The sequence below is a fragment of the Equus caballus genome, chromosome 11, assembly GCF_041296265.1.
Source record: "Equus caballus isolate H_3958 breed thoroughbred chromosome 11, TB-T2T, whole genome shotgun sequence".
In the NCBI taxonomy this organism is placed as follows: domain Eukaryota; kingdom Metazoa; phylum Chordata; class Mammalia; order Perissodactyla; family Equidae; genus Equus; species Equus caballus.
The window spans coordinates 6,253,118-6,268,562 of NC_091694.1; the positions used below are offsets into that span (position 1 = coordinate 6,253,118).

A 15,445-nucleotide genomic window follows, 5' to 3' on the forward strand; every position below is an offset into this window, starting at 1 on the left:
CAGCCCAATGTACTTTTCCAGCCTTGTTTCCCTTGATTCCTCTCCAATCCAGCTGGTAAAACTGGAGTCCTTGGTGTCTTGCAAACAGATCTTTAACTTCCCTGCCTTTGCTCATGTCCCTTTCCTTACTGCAGAAATCTTTCAAGACTGAATTCGATGGTAATGAATCTTCTGATGCCACCACGTCCACGAAGCCTTCCTTGACCTCTACCTATCCTCCCCGCTCCTGCCCTTGTCCCCAGTTAAATGTTGTCATCTCAAGTTTTTACAGTACTTTCTCTGGACATTTCTCATAGCCCTTATCCTGCACTGCATATTAATAATGTGTACATTTTTCTCTACTACTAAACTATAAAGTCCTTGATACCAGCATGAAAGAAAACAGTACAGTGACAAAGTTTGCTAAATGAATACAACAAGAAATGAAGACTCACAGAAAGAGCGAAGTCCACAAAGCAGTACCAACAGTTTCACGATGCCCCCAGCAGGCAGAGCACTGAGAGCTGGAAGGCAAATCCTATTATCTTATGAAAAGCACTACGGTGCAGGAAACCTGTAACTCAGCAGACAGGGCAGACTGTCCTGCAGAAAAGCCCCTCGAGAGAAGAGGCCAAATGACCGAGTCTAGGCAGGCAGAGAGCCCACTTTCAACAAACTATAATCAAGTGAGAGAAATTTCTAACCTTTTGCTTAAGTCATTAATGGAACTGGGCCATCTACTACCTAGGAGACGACAATGTTTGCTCAAAATTTCCCTTCTCCCTCTCCCCGCCAACCTTGTGCTAACCAGCAATGCAGTGCCCAAGGGGCAAGGAGAAAACCACTTAGAAATCACACTTTTCCATTTTCATGGATTGAAATGAAATATAAATTTTCAGTGGAAGTGTACAACTGTCTCCATTAAGCTCCAATCCACCTTTCTATTTTAAAGGTTTGAAAGCACAGATCTAAGGAACTAAATAGGCTAAGACTCACTCCTCAATTCAACCGGCTTTCAGGAAACCTCAAGAAGTCCCGGGGTCTAACCAAGGAGGGACGATTCGCCAACCACCCACTCCTCGCCTCCAAGATCTGGGGAGGTCACAGGGCCATAGGACTAAATTCTTCACACTTCCATCTCCCAGGAATACCTGAATCCAAGGATAAAAGCCAATGAACACAGATCAGTTTCGAATTGCAAGGCCTCAGTGTCCTACGATGGCCAGGATGAGTCAAGAAACCACTTAGGCCCTGAGTAATGAGAACTGTCAGAAAACGCACACCTTCAGCCAGTAGAAGGGATCCACAAAGCCGAGAGGGAACTGCGACTGGTCAGCACTTCACCTTGAGCAAGGAGCAGCACCTTCACATTTGCCCACTGGGGGATGACTTTATTTATTTATTTATTTATTTATTTTTAGGAAGATTAGCCCTGAGCTAACATATGCCAATCCTCCTCTTTTTGCTGAGGAAGATTGGCCCTGAGCTAACATCTGTGCCCATCTTCCTCTACTTTATATGTGGGATGCCTACCACAGCATGGCTTGCTAAGCGGTGCCATGTCCGCACCCGGGATCCGAACCAGTGAACCCCGGGCCGCTGAAGTGGAATGTGTGCACTTAACTGCTGCACCACCGGACCGGCCTCTGGGGGCTGACTTTAAATCAAAGCTACTTTTCACTTCTTTTTAGGACATCACATTAATTATCCTACTAATGGCTTATTTATAAATGTAAAAAATTATGAAAGTAACAGCCATTTTACAAAAAAATTGGAAAATGGAGAAAAGGGCAAAATCACTCTTAATCCCACCACTCATGTTAGCCTTTTGGTCAATTTTCTCTCAGTATTTTTACACAGATATAATCAAAAAGTATCATATCACTAAACTGCTTTACAAAACTATTAATACTTTTCTCTAAAAATTTTTAGAGTCAAATACATGCATCCATTTTTTTAAAAAAAATCAGGGGCCAGCCCCATGGCCAAGTGGTTAAGTTCATATGCTCCGCTTTGGTGGCCCAGGGTTTCGCTGGTTCGGATCCTGGGCATGGACCTAGCACTGCTCATCAGGCCATGCTGAGGTGGCGTCCCACATAGAACAACTAGAATATACAACTATGTACTGGCGGGCTTTGGAGAGAAGAAGGGGAAAAAAAAACAGATGGTAGCTCAGGTGCCAATCTCAAAAAAAAAAAAAAATCATCAAATAATACTTTCAACATTTATTGAATTATCTTTATTGTCCAAAATTCTAAAAAACAGCAAAAATCAGGCTACCTGAAATCTAAATTCAATCACGTGTCCCACTAAACCAACAGCGGTAACACATAAGGGATTAATAGTAAATTCAGTAAATTGCATCACTCTTCAGGAGGTGTTAGATCAAGTGCTAAACTACCACCAGCTCAACTTCTAGCTAAACTTTAAATCCTATTCCAAGTTGTCTCACTTAACAGATTGACCTGTTTGGATGTTTCACTCCTCTAAGGAGGAGTGTGAGGAGAATGGGAACAAACTGAATACACAGAAAACTATTAGAGATGATTGACAGAAAAACCACGTAAGTTTAGAGGCAATGGGGAGAAAGCAGCCGATGGCTTAATCCATATCTATCTAGTTCGCCACTGCTTCTAAAATAGTGTTTGGCATGGCCTCACTCTGATTCCACCTCCCCTGCTGTCACTGATCTGCTCCCCTCCCCAACAACAAAGCAAATTCTAGAGCAGGGTCAGCAAACTTGTTCTGTAAAGGACCAGAGAGTATTTTAGACTTTGATGGCAAAGAGGCCAAATTGAGGATATGATGTAAGTACTTACATAACAAGAGAAAACAAATTTCCACAAATTCTTTGATGAAATTCAAAATAGAATAATTGGCTAACAATTTTTGGCAATACAAGTCTAATAAGGATGGATTTGGGGGTGTAGGGATAGCATTTGCAAAGTTGGGGGTCCCTTTCATCAAAATTGAATACAAACATTCATCTGTTAATGCTGATTCTGTAATAAGATTTTACATATTTCATCGTTGAAAATGTCTTTCCACATAGATAGGTACTCCCAAATGCTGTTATTCCACAAGCATTTTTTTTTTTAAAGATTGGCACCTGAGCCAACAACTGTTGCCATTCTTTTTTTGTTTTCTGCTTTTTCTCCCCAAATCCCCCCAGTACCTACTTGTATATTTTAGTTGCGAGTTCTTCTAGTTGTGGCATGTGGGACGCTGCCTCAGCATGGCCTGATGAGCGGTGCCATGTCCCCACCCAGGATCCAAACCAGCAAAACCCTGGGCCGGCGAAGCAGAGCATGCAAACGTAACCACTCAGCCATGGGATGGGCCCCCACAAGCATGATTTTAATTGAGCATATTCGTCTCTTAGAAGACATTTATAGAATTCTGAGTTTTGTGTGTGTGAGCAAGATTGGCCCTGAGCTAACATCTGTTGCCAATCTTCCTCTTTTTGCTTGAGGAAGATTGTGGCTGAGCTAACATCTGTGCCAACCTTCCTCAATTTTATGTGGGATGCTGCCACAGCGTGGCCTGACAAGTGGTGCAAGGTCCATGCCTGGGATCCAAACCTGCAAATTCCAGGCTACTGAAGCAGAGTGCTTGAACTTAACCACTATGCCACTGGGCCAGCCCCTATGAGAGTCTTGATATTTGCCTTTTAATCATTTCCAATTAATGGTTTGGTGTAAACTCCTTAGTTGCACAGCTAAGTGAATTTTGAAATACGGAAATTTCCTTTGCATTCACATCAAGATGCAAAATCACTGCTAGAATTATAGTATGTGTTTGGAAATCAAATCCATGGTAAATCTTCGTAGGAATGGAGATCTCATCTTTGTTTTAACTTTTTGTTTTTCTTAAAGATTGGCACCTGAGCTAACAACTGTTGCCAATCTTTTTTTTTTCCCTACTTTTTCTCCCCATGTCCCCCGAGTACATAGTTGTGTATTTTTTGTTGTGGGTCCTTCTAATTGTATCATGTGGGACGCCACCTCAACATGGCCTGAGGAGCAGTGCCATGTCTGCGCCCAGGATCCGAACCAGTGAAACCCCAGGCTGCCTAAGCAGAGTACGTGAACTTAAGCACTCTGCCACGGGGCTGGCTCGTTTTAACTTTTGATAGCACAGGAAGTGTTATGGTAGCTTGACATGACTTATGATTCAAACAACGTTAGTCGTCAAAATGACTTTATTGCAGTATGAGGTTTGCATATAAGCAATGTTTTGCCTTGCAATTTTAGGGTGAATTCATTAAGAAACACTATCAAGTCTGCAGCAAAAGCTAATTTCCAGTCATTCAGCGTTCAGTAACAGTGGGTGAGAACGATTCCTCTTATTGAGAAAAATTTCAATCTCCGCTCTGAACTCAAAAAAATCACAAGAAAACTTTACCACTGCTAAGCCATGAAACCGTTGTGTAATAGGGCATGTCAGAATATTCAGCTTCTATTTCTGACAAAAATTCATGGAACTGATGAAGGTTAAGTCCACAAGAGGGAGTGTAGTTCATCATTGATCCTAATGGTTGAGTAACATATAATAGATTCAAATATTTTCTGAAAATTACTTGCTAATGAATAATACAATACACAGGCTTTAAACACTGTACATTTCCATAAGCTCTGTAAACTTGTCCAATTAAATCTTTTTCTGCTCCACTCATATTCTTACCATCACCAGTTTTAACACATATTAGCAGATTATACTTCAGGTTGTAATGCATTAGTGTTTTCTTAACTTTTTTGAAAATATTCTCAGTTGCAGTTTAGACTATTCATAGGGGCTTTCAGTCACTTGAAACATGGCACTGAGACCATGAATAAACAGCTAAACAGTAACAGCATCTGTTGACTCATCAAGAGCCAAGGAAATCACTCAAAATCATTTGCCTTGTTTTTTAATTGACTATTGCTGTTGCTCCGAGAGACCCCAACACTTTGAAAAACTGCTCTTGCTGAAAGGCTAACACTTTAAACAAGTTTGTTTTCTCTGGACACATTTCTTTAGCTGCTGTTATAAACACAATTTAATTAATTCAATATTGGCACATGGCTTTCTTTGCTTGGCTAATAAATGAGCCACTTGGAAACTTGCTTCAGTTGTAATCTCATTTTCATTTTTACGAAGAAATTCTGCTGTGACGAAACAGTGCCTTTAAAATTTTCTAATTTTTCTCACCGTTGCTTTCCTATGACTTGGGAACATTGTGACAACTGCTTAGTCTGGTAATGTTGATGGATTCTTTCAGCATAGCTTTTTTATTAAAGACAGCTTTGCCATCTAATTCGATAACAAAATAATCCATACTCCAATGAGCCCTAAAAACATGACATTCCACATCCATTTTTCTCTTCGTCTCATTTTAACACGATAGGTAGGCAACGGTAATAAAGAGTAAATAAAATAAGTGGTATGCTGATACACATGGCACTGGGACCACTGTCAAGTTATAACTGTGTCACTGTGATTTGTAGCGCACTGCAATGTAAAGCGATGAGAGTGCCCCACATGGTCTCTGTCACAAATACTGAACTCTGTGGGTACAGTGCAAAAAAGTAGCCAAAGATAATATGTAAACCAATAAGCGTGGGTTCCAATAAAACTTTATTTATGGATGCTGAAATTTGAATTTCATATAATATTCACGTGTCATGAAATCTTCTTCTTTTTCAATCATTAAAAATGTAAAAACCATTCTTTGCTCATGGGCCATACAAAAGCAGGTGGCAGGCTGGATTTGGCATACAAGTTGTAGTTTGCCAACCTCTGCTTTGAAGAGTTGGTATTCTGCAACACACCACACTCTCCCCTCCCATCTCCATACTTTTGCTCATGTTGCTCTCTGTGTCTGGATCACCCTTCTGGCTTGTTCTCTGCAAGAGGGTTCCCTGATCCTGCCCAGTGGTGTTAATTGCCTTCTCTTTCATGTTTCCACTTCAGTGTGTGAACACAGCTGCTATGTCCCCTACCACAGCTTTTTTTTTGAGGAAGATTAGCCCTGAGCTAACATCTGCTGCTAATCCTCATTTTTGCTGAGGAAGACTAGCCCTGAGCTAACATCTGTGCCCACCTTCCTTACTTTATATGTGGGATGCCTACCACAGCATGGCTTGCCAAGCGGGGCCATGTCCACACCCAAGATCCGAATTGGCAAACCCCAGGCCGCTGAAGTGGAACATGCACACTTAACCGCTGCACCACTGGGCCGGCCCCAACCCTACCACAGTTGATTTCAACTGCTTTGTATGTAGCCATGTCTATTCATCTTTGTATCCCTGCACAGAGCCAGCTCACAGCATGTGTTCAAGACATGTTTGTTCAAAAAAAGCATCCCAAGTGGTGCAAGCCTAGTCCACAGCAGCTACATACTAACCCAGCAAAACAGAGAAGCAATTCTAATCTCTGACTTAGATGCTTCTCCTGGCAATTAAAAAACCAGTAACTTCTCAGGGCTGGCCCCGTGGCCAAGTGGCTCAGTTCACTCACTCTGCTTTAGCGGTCCAGAGTTTCACCAGTTTGGATCCTGGGCGCGGACCTAGTGCCACTCATCAGGCCATGCTGAGGCAGCGTCCACAGAGAAGAACTAGAGTGACCTAAGACTAGGACATACAACTGTGTACTGGGGCTTTGGGGAGAAGGAGGAAAAAAAAAGGAAACCAGTAACTTCTCTGGTTAGCTTCCCCACAACATCTACACAGCCTTGTTCCCCACACCGAATACTAAATTTGAACTCTTCCACCTCACGTGCAGACTAGAAAAGCAGCCAGTGGGATGGCTTGCTCTGTAACTGTTGCTGGGAATGTGTGGAGAACACTAGAGATGTGTTAAATCCCTTTTTCTGTTTCCTCCAACAACTAAGGGGTATTATGATGACTATGTGGCAAAAGCTGTGTACAAACTAAATATATCAAGTGAAAAAAAATAAAAATATGTAACCAGACTACAATTAGGTATACTATATGCAGAAAGAAAAAGTGGACTGAAAAATACATCCAGTATTATCGATTTTAGGGGTTATCTTGGCTTTTCTTTACCATAACTGTGACTAATTTTAGAATTAAAAAAGAAACTTGTTAGGAAAGAAATCCACTATATTAATGACAACTTGATAGGGAATCTATCCTAATCCAAAATTAAATGAAAGATGTATGTTGCTAATAAGCCAAAGGAGTTCTTTTAAGTTAAAAGTGAACTATGGGGGCTGGCCTAGTGGCACAGTGGTTAAGTTTACACGCTCTGCTTTGGCAGCCCGGGGTTTGCCGGTTCAGACCCTTGGGTGCGGAGCTTCGCACCACTTATCAAGCCATGCTGTGACAGGTGTCCCACGTATAAAAAAGTAGAGAAAGGGGCCAGCCCCGTGGCGCAGCAGTTAAGTGTGCACGTTCCACTTCAGCAGCCCAGGGTTTGCCGGTTCGGATCCCAGGTGCGGACATGGCACCACTTGGCAAGCCATGCTGTGGTAGGTGTCCCACATATAAAGTAGAGGAAGATGAGCACGGATGCTAGCTCAGGGCCAATCTTCCTCAGCAAAAAGAGAAGGATTGGCAGCAGTTAGCTCAGGGCTAATCTTCTTCAAAAAAAAAAAATGTAGAGAAAGATGGGCACAGATGTCAGCTCAGGGTGTCTTCCTCAGCAAAAAGAGGAAGATTGGTGGCAGATATTAGCTCAGGGCTAATCTTCCTCAAAAAAAAAAAAGTAAACTCTGGTAAATCTTTCTAAAGTGAATGACTATTAGAATGCCATTCTGTTTATGATTTGTAAAATCTGATTTGGACACATATGTAGAATAGTCAGATTTGAATAAAAAGTCAAATAGGGAAGACAATGATGGCCTCTGGAGAAGCAACAGGAAGAGATGGTGCTGCATCCCTGCATGTGCTCAGAACTTGATGAATTCCTATATGCACAGTGAACAGCAACATGTGAGCCCAAGAAAAAGGGGGCAACAGACTGAGCTGACAGAAGAAACTCACCCTGGATGCCCCACAGCCTGGAGGTCACGGCCCCAGAGGGCTGTGAGCCTGCTGCTCTCCTGGCCAGTCAGTGGTCACTGCTCACAAGCCTCACACAGGGGTGGCAGAGATCTGGCAACATGATAGAAGTGCCTATACCCCTAAGAAGCCATCAATGTTCACCTTTATTATAGCGAGTCTCATAAAAACTGAATTTCATCTTTTTTAAGCAATATACAAGCTTTATCATGGAAACAGAATCTTATGGTCCTGTTCTTAAATATTCTTTATTGAAATCTAACCACAACGTGATAGGGTTCCACAACTAGCAAAGGAAAGCAAGCAAAAAACCCCCAGTCATTGTCAAAGATTGTATTGTGTCCAAAGGCTCAAACGACACATCTGTAATCTACTGTTTTCTATATTCATATTAACCCTACTGGCTATGTTTCTTCCACATACCTAACTCCTAAAAAGGAATTTAGCATAGAGCTCATAGTTATGGCTTATCAAAGATTCTTCATTTTTAAGTTTGAGAATAAAATATTTTTTAACTTCAGGAAGAATATTAGGAGAGCAACCCACAACTAGAATATATGACTATGTACTGGGGGCTCTGGGGAGAAGGAAAATAAAAAAAAGAAAACTCAACCCTTTAAAAGAAAAGCAGATAAGCAGATTAAGAATCCTAAATTATTTATCCAAGTGTATGTATATATACATATACATATAGCCATGTGTCACTTAATGAGGGGGATATATTCTGAGAAATAAGTCATTAGGCAATTGCATCATTGTGCGAACATCATAGCGTGTACCTGCACAAACCTAGACGGTGTAGCCCACTATACACGTAGGTTATATGGTACTAAACTTATGGGACCACTGTCAGACATGTGGTCTGTCACTGACCAAAATGTCACCATAAGGCGAATGGACTGTATACACATATATATTATATATAAAAATATATATTTCTTACAATTTGCTGAAAATCTTTCATTTTTGAAGAGCTTTAAGTAACCTACCAGTAGTTCTAGATTCAATGTTCATAAGGACACACATACACTGTTTTGACACCAAACGTAACCCAGAAATCATTCAACTTTGTAACAATAACCACACCAGTGCGAGCTGCCAAAAAAAGGCTTTTAAAAAACATGGCCAGGGGCCGGCCCAGTGGCTTAGTGGTTAAGTTCACGTGCTCCACTTCGGCAGCCTGGGGTTCACCAGTTTAGATTCCAGGTGTGGACCCACACATTGCTTATCAAGCCGTGCTATGGCAGGCGTCCCACATATAAAATAGAGGAAGATGGGCACAGATGTTAGCTCAGGGCCAGTCTTCCTCAGCAAAAAGAGGAGGATTGGTGGTAGATGTTAGATCAGGGCTAATCTTCCTCATGAAAAAAATAAAAATAAAAAACACAGCCAAATAAAGCTAAAATGGTGGTTGGTAAATAGTTGGACAATTCTTTTTTTTTTTTCCCTTAAAGATCTTATTTTTTTTCCTTTTTCTCCCCAAAGCCCCCTGGTACATAGTTGTATATTCTTCGTTGTGGGTCCTTCTAGTTGTGGCATGTGGGACGCTGTCTCAGCGTGGTTTGATGAGCAGTGCCATGTCCGTGCCCAGGATTTGAACCAACGAAACACTGGGCCGCCTGCAGCGGAGCGCGCGAACTTAACCACTCAGGCACAGGGCCAGCCCCTAGTTGGACAATTCTGATAAAGCACTATACAGCTATAGGGATCTGGCTTCCAAATCTTCTGAAGCGATCCTGGTTTAGAACATTCTGGCAGAATAAACAAGCTCAGACAGCATTATTCAGGCAAATAAAATAAGTGTCTAGTGAATTTCTGAGTGTCTGAATCTTTAAGAAAGGCTTTGATCCTATAAGTGGCTTTTAGCCAAAGAGTAGATACAGTAAGAACTTAGGGCCAGTATGAACCTCCTAGATACAATGAAACCACCCTAACCCACAGATACACACACAGGAACCTAGAGTACAAGTGCTACAGGCACTTAAGCAAGAGCTTTAAAAGTACATTTGCCACTCAGCCCACTCTTCACTGGGAAAAGTCTGACACCTGTGAGTTGTCCTGGTACCAAGAACTAACAAGAGCCATAAATTTGGTGTGCAACTAGTCCTATGTGTTCTTGGCTCCTTCTTTCTATAATTGTCCCTTTGCCCTTAGGATCCTGGAATTAGTAAAACGGAGGAGAGAAAGTTCATGTAAGGGTCATTCGCATCACGGTTTTGGAGAATATGTGAGGAGTAGTGAAAACCCTGGTTCATGCTCCCCTAAATTAGATAACACCTTGGCTTGATTCCATTTTCCTGTACACAGCTGGCCTGAAAAACCTCCAATCCAATGAACATTTTAGTATATCCATTTAAACTGGTGTGTTATTTCGTACAGTTTTCTCTTACAACTAAGTCTTTGGCCCTTTAAGAGTGTAACATACAGGCAGTCCGATGGAGGCTATAAGAATGGCGACTTGAAGTAAAATCAGAATGGATGTGGGGGCTGGCCCAGTGGCGCAGGGATTAAGTGCGCGCGTTCCACTTCAGCAGCCCAGGGTTTGCCGGTTCGGATCCCAGATGCGGACATGGCACCACTTGTCAAGCCATGCTGTGGTAGGCGTCCCACATATAAAGTAGAGGAAGATGGGCATGGGCGTTATCTCAGGGCCAGTCTTCCGTAGCAAAAAGAGAATTGGCAGCAGATGTTAGCTCAGGGCTAATCTTCATTAAAAAAAATTTAAAAAAGAAGGGATGCAGACGAGAGAAGTGTGCTCTGAAGACAGCCCTGACCCACATGTGCCCTATAAATTGAAGAATCTACTTTAGTGTGGATGTAGCTAAAGAAGGCATTTGATTAAGGCTGTTGAAGGAGGCAGCAGTGCAACTGAAAGCAGTAACTTAGGCCTTGTTCAAATACTGATAAGAATAGTACTTCTGCCATGCTAAGTGCCAGGCACTGTTTTAAGCACTTTATGTATATTAACTCACTTAATCCTTGTAACAATCCCATGGGATAGGTAATAGTGGTATCCTCGGGAAAGTGACACACAAAGAGGGAAGTCACTTGCCTAATGTCCCACAGCTAGCAAGTGGCAGAGCTGGGCTTCAAACCCAGACAGTCAGCCCTGGAGTCGGTACTGTTAAACACTATGCAGTTAACTACACTTTTCTCAACAAGAGTAGTAGCAAATTAGCATAAGTGACTCTCTAGAAGCTGTTCAAAATATGTCAGGGAGTTTTTTTATTTTTTTTAATTTTTTGTCAGGGAGTTTTTGACAGGCCCTAACTAGAATACCACAAAATAAGTTACTAAAAATAAAAACAAAAATGTTAACTTTAACGTGCTTTACTGGATATTTAATATTTATTTTATGTATTCACTATGAAGTACTCTTAGTTCAACAGTAAAAATTTTTTTTTAAATAAGAAAATACAAGTACGCGTTTCTAATTTATGTTAGGTTTGAATAGGTTTGATTTACACAAATCCTAAAGTGGCAGGCTATCAAATGCCTGCCACCTCTTGGCAGTAAAAGTGACATCAAAAAGCTACAGTAATGTTCTTACCAAAATAAATAAAAACTTAAGATATAAAAACTACTACTTAAAACTTTTAAACCATAAAACACCATGCCAAAGGTTTTTATCAACCTCTTCTTTTCTAAGCATAACTACCTCTCTTCAGTGGGGGTAGTTTTGTGAATCAGCCAAATTTAATAGGAAGGTGGGAACACGGGTATTCCCCTTCCTCATTAGAAGTTATTTTTTTAGGACTCTCGGTGGCCATATGGTGTTTCAAACACTAATAGGAAACAAATGAGTCAACTTACGAACACAAAAAGCAAACTGTGGTATAAAGAATAAGGACAGGGAGGAAACATTTCAATCAGTCAGATATGACATGATGATACTGTCACAGGCCTTAGTATCTTCTTTAACTCCTAAATAAATTGACCCACCAACAGGAAAAAGGTCACCTGACAGAGAACGCTATGAAATTTTAAGTTGCTAGACTCCTTTCCATCTTCTCCTCCTCATCAGCTCTTGATACTGCTGTCAAATTCTACACACTGGCAAAGAAAAAAGGGGTGAAAGTTGAGGGGGTTTATAGAGAAATAATAAAAAGTCTGTTGTGATTATTTGAATTAAAATATTATAGCCACTGATATCATTTTAAATGCCTAAAACATATGGCCTGTCCTTAAAGAAATGCCCATGTGAACATTAAAACAATCATCATGATACCTGAAGAATGGAATCTATCACATTTTAGCAGAACAGCAACCTTCTCTTCTACCTCCCACCCACCCTAGGAAGCAAACACAATTCATTTTACAAAGTCATTGAGAAAGATGTGCTTGTTCCTTATAACGGCCGTCAATTCGGAGACAATTTAAAGTACAACTACCATCAACTAGGAGTCTCAAACTTGCTGAGTATTCACTTATCTCAAAAGCATCCCCACAGACTCACAACATGGGGGCATTCACCTAGAATGGATACACAGGGACCAAGGCAGTGAGAAGGCTAGGCAAAGGGCACCAAGGAGCTTTGCACAAACTGCAGGCTTTCCCCATACTCAGCGATGCCGCCGATATATCAATATATCAGGCAATAACAATGCTTCATAGGCCATGTGCTCTAAAGCCTCTCTAGTAATGGGGACTCATACGCACTGATTTTTTTAAAGTCTTTTAAACTGAAATGTAATTTTTTAAATCTTTTAACTGAAATGTAATTTACACAACATAAAAAAATCACCATTTTAAAACATACATTTCAGTGGTTTTTAGTATATACACCATGCTGTGTAACCATGACCACTAATTCCAGAACACTTCCATCACCCCAAAAAATAAATCCCATACCTATTATCATATGCACTGATTTTACCCAGACTTTCTCCGCAGATCTCTCTGTTGCCCATGAGGGTATTTTAAGATGGCTGGCTGGGGTAAATCTATACAGTGGTTACAGTAAGAAAACAAGAAAGCTACATTGTCCAGAAGGATCCTGAACCCAAATTCTTGGCATTTTTAGCAATTAAGCTAATATAATTTCTATATATTGGCTAAGAATGGCAGAGAAACTTACATTCAACATCCATCTTCAAATAACACATTAGTGTGCCCCAAATTCATCCAAGATGTTAAAAGAAGAGAAGACAATCTACTAGGATTAGCCATAACTGTCCATAGTTGCAATTTCAAAATACAGAAGATGCATATGTGGGAAAACCTCCTTTAGTATCAAGCATAGCTGGATTAAAAAAAACAACAACAACAAAATGAAAAACTTAATCATTAAGCAAACATTGCCCCATTTGGGAAAACAATCCCTAGACCAGTCCATGTTTAAAGTAACGTAGCTTTAAACGCAACCTTACTTTTATCACTCTTTTGACCTAGAGTCTCTCCTCATGAGAACAATAACCTTTAGCACAGGTCTGGCAGGAGAGTCTGCAGATGTGTGGTGCTCAGGCCTTTGCAGGGCTCTCATTACCTAAGTGAGCTCATGGCTTCTAAGACACACAGGAAGGAGACCTCACCTTCAGGCATCAGGGTGTTGAAAGCGGGAAGAAGTAGCTCCACGAGGGTGTCTTGCTTTTGTGCACTTATCTGGGGTGCTATTTCCAGAGAAGGAGCTCCTTTATAGAGTGTGCCCAAGATGGATTTCTAAGTTGCGCTCAGAGGTGTCCAGCTGCCCTCACCAATAAGTCACAGTCTTTGTAGGTTGATAGAAACCACCAGTCAAAGCAGATGCATATGGATTGTGGGGAAGCCTTCTTTAGTATCTAACATAGCTGGATTAAAACAAAAAAACTTAACCATTAAGCAAATCTTCACTTTAACCATTAATTTAGATTATAGCAAATATCAACTAGGTGCTAAGCTTGAGTCTACGCTTAGCACGGGCACTTAAGACTTACTATTGGGGATTTTGTGGACTTGATTAAAGGCTACAATGAACTTTCAATTTTTGTCCTGCAAGAAATTAGTCCTACTTGATAAACAAGTAAACCAGATCCAGAAATTACCAATGGTTATTGGTAATTTAACTCATCCTGGCTGAGGTTTCTAAGCAACGCTTCCAATGACCTCTGTTGTGCAACAAGTTGTACTGTAGTAATGTACTTACAGTTTTATTGCAATATGCAATAACAATTTAAATACATGTTTGTTTCCTGGATTTTCCAAAACACAATCAGATCAATCAAGTGAAGTTCACAATATTTATATAATGTACAAACTAACAAATTCACCTCAAAATAGTTATCTATAGAAGTACTACTACATTTCCTTTGTTTAAAGATGCCCAGGAAAGAGTCCTAAATTAAAATGACTCCTGACTAGATGAGGCTATAAAGCATTTATCCTCTGTCTGCCTATAAGAAATCACCCAGTGACGAGGAAACTCCAAGAAATCTTCACTAAACTAGAATTTCATTTTGGTTTAACATAAGGGAAGTAAGAAGTCAAAGAATCAATGGCAGGTGAAGGAATCCAAAAACGGCTTAATGTCTTTGAGGCTTACATCCTCTCATAGGGTCAAAATAATGAAGTCAGAAACCTGGGTATTTTACAGGTTTTTTTGGTGACCTTTCAACCATACACTTTTAATAATGTAATTGCTGTACAGCAAAAAGCCCAAAGTTAATTAAATTTGTAGATACATTTTGGAACTTAATTGCTCCAAAATTTCCCATTCTTAAATCTGTTTACACAAAATTCTTCTAATATATAATATGGACTTGTTCTGAAAAAAGCTGCATTAAATCTAGACTTTTTCAAATAGAAAGAGAAATTACCTAGCAAGAGGTCACACAGTTCTTGCATTAGAAGAGTACTGATACATGCATATCATCATTTTACTGAGTGCTAATCAAATCTCTGGAGCTGTACAACAGAGGAAACTCTGATATAACTGTTTCTAAAAGGGCTGGATTCCTCAGGTCTAGAACAAGTGCCTGCTATACCAATTTACTGAAAGGATCACTTCAAAGTTTCCCTTAAAGCAAAATTATTCAAGAGTTTAGAAAAAAATACCAACAAAATAATTATCCTTCAAACTATGTTATGAATAATCCTCTTGGTTTAGGAAAACAAGGGCTCAAACTCTAGGACTTCAGTTGTGGGACAAGAATAAAGGGCAAGGAGGCACTGTCTGCCATTATGATGACTGGAACTCAATTTTAATGCAAATTTTTTCTGGATTATGCAAAGATTACTACATGTCACATAATAGTATCAGGCACAAAAAATACACAAAATTAATGTAATTAACTGTCGATTGCCATACTGTGACAGCTGCGTGTTGCTATGATGCTGAAAGCTATGCCAACGGTTTCTCAAATACCAGCAGGGTCACCACGGTGTACAGGTTTCAGGGGAGCTTCCAGACTGAGAGAGAATAGCAGTAAGGACCTGGCCACCCAAAAACACTGGCCATGAAAACCCCGTGAATAGCAGCGGAGCAGTGT

General features: G+C 40.5%; 1 protein-coding gene across 7 annotated transcripts in view; it reads right to left on the bottom strand.

Moving 5' to 3' along the window:
- UNK (unk zinc finger) overlaps positions 1–15,445 on the bottom strand; it is a 35,942-nt gene that overhangs the window by 18,068 nt on the left and 2,429 nt on the right. Inside the window, exon 1 of one of the 7 annotated variants that reach the window (XM_070226899.1) lies at positions 13,060–13,196. The exons of the other annotated variants lie outside the window; for them this stretch is intronic. Coding sequence (XP_070083000.1) covers positions 13,060–13,061 — 2 coding nt within the window. The 5' untranslated portion in view covers positions 13,062–13,196. Of the gene's footprint in view, positions 1–13,059; positions 13,197–15,445 lie in introns of those variants that run through there. 7 annotated transcript variants of the gene reach the window in all.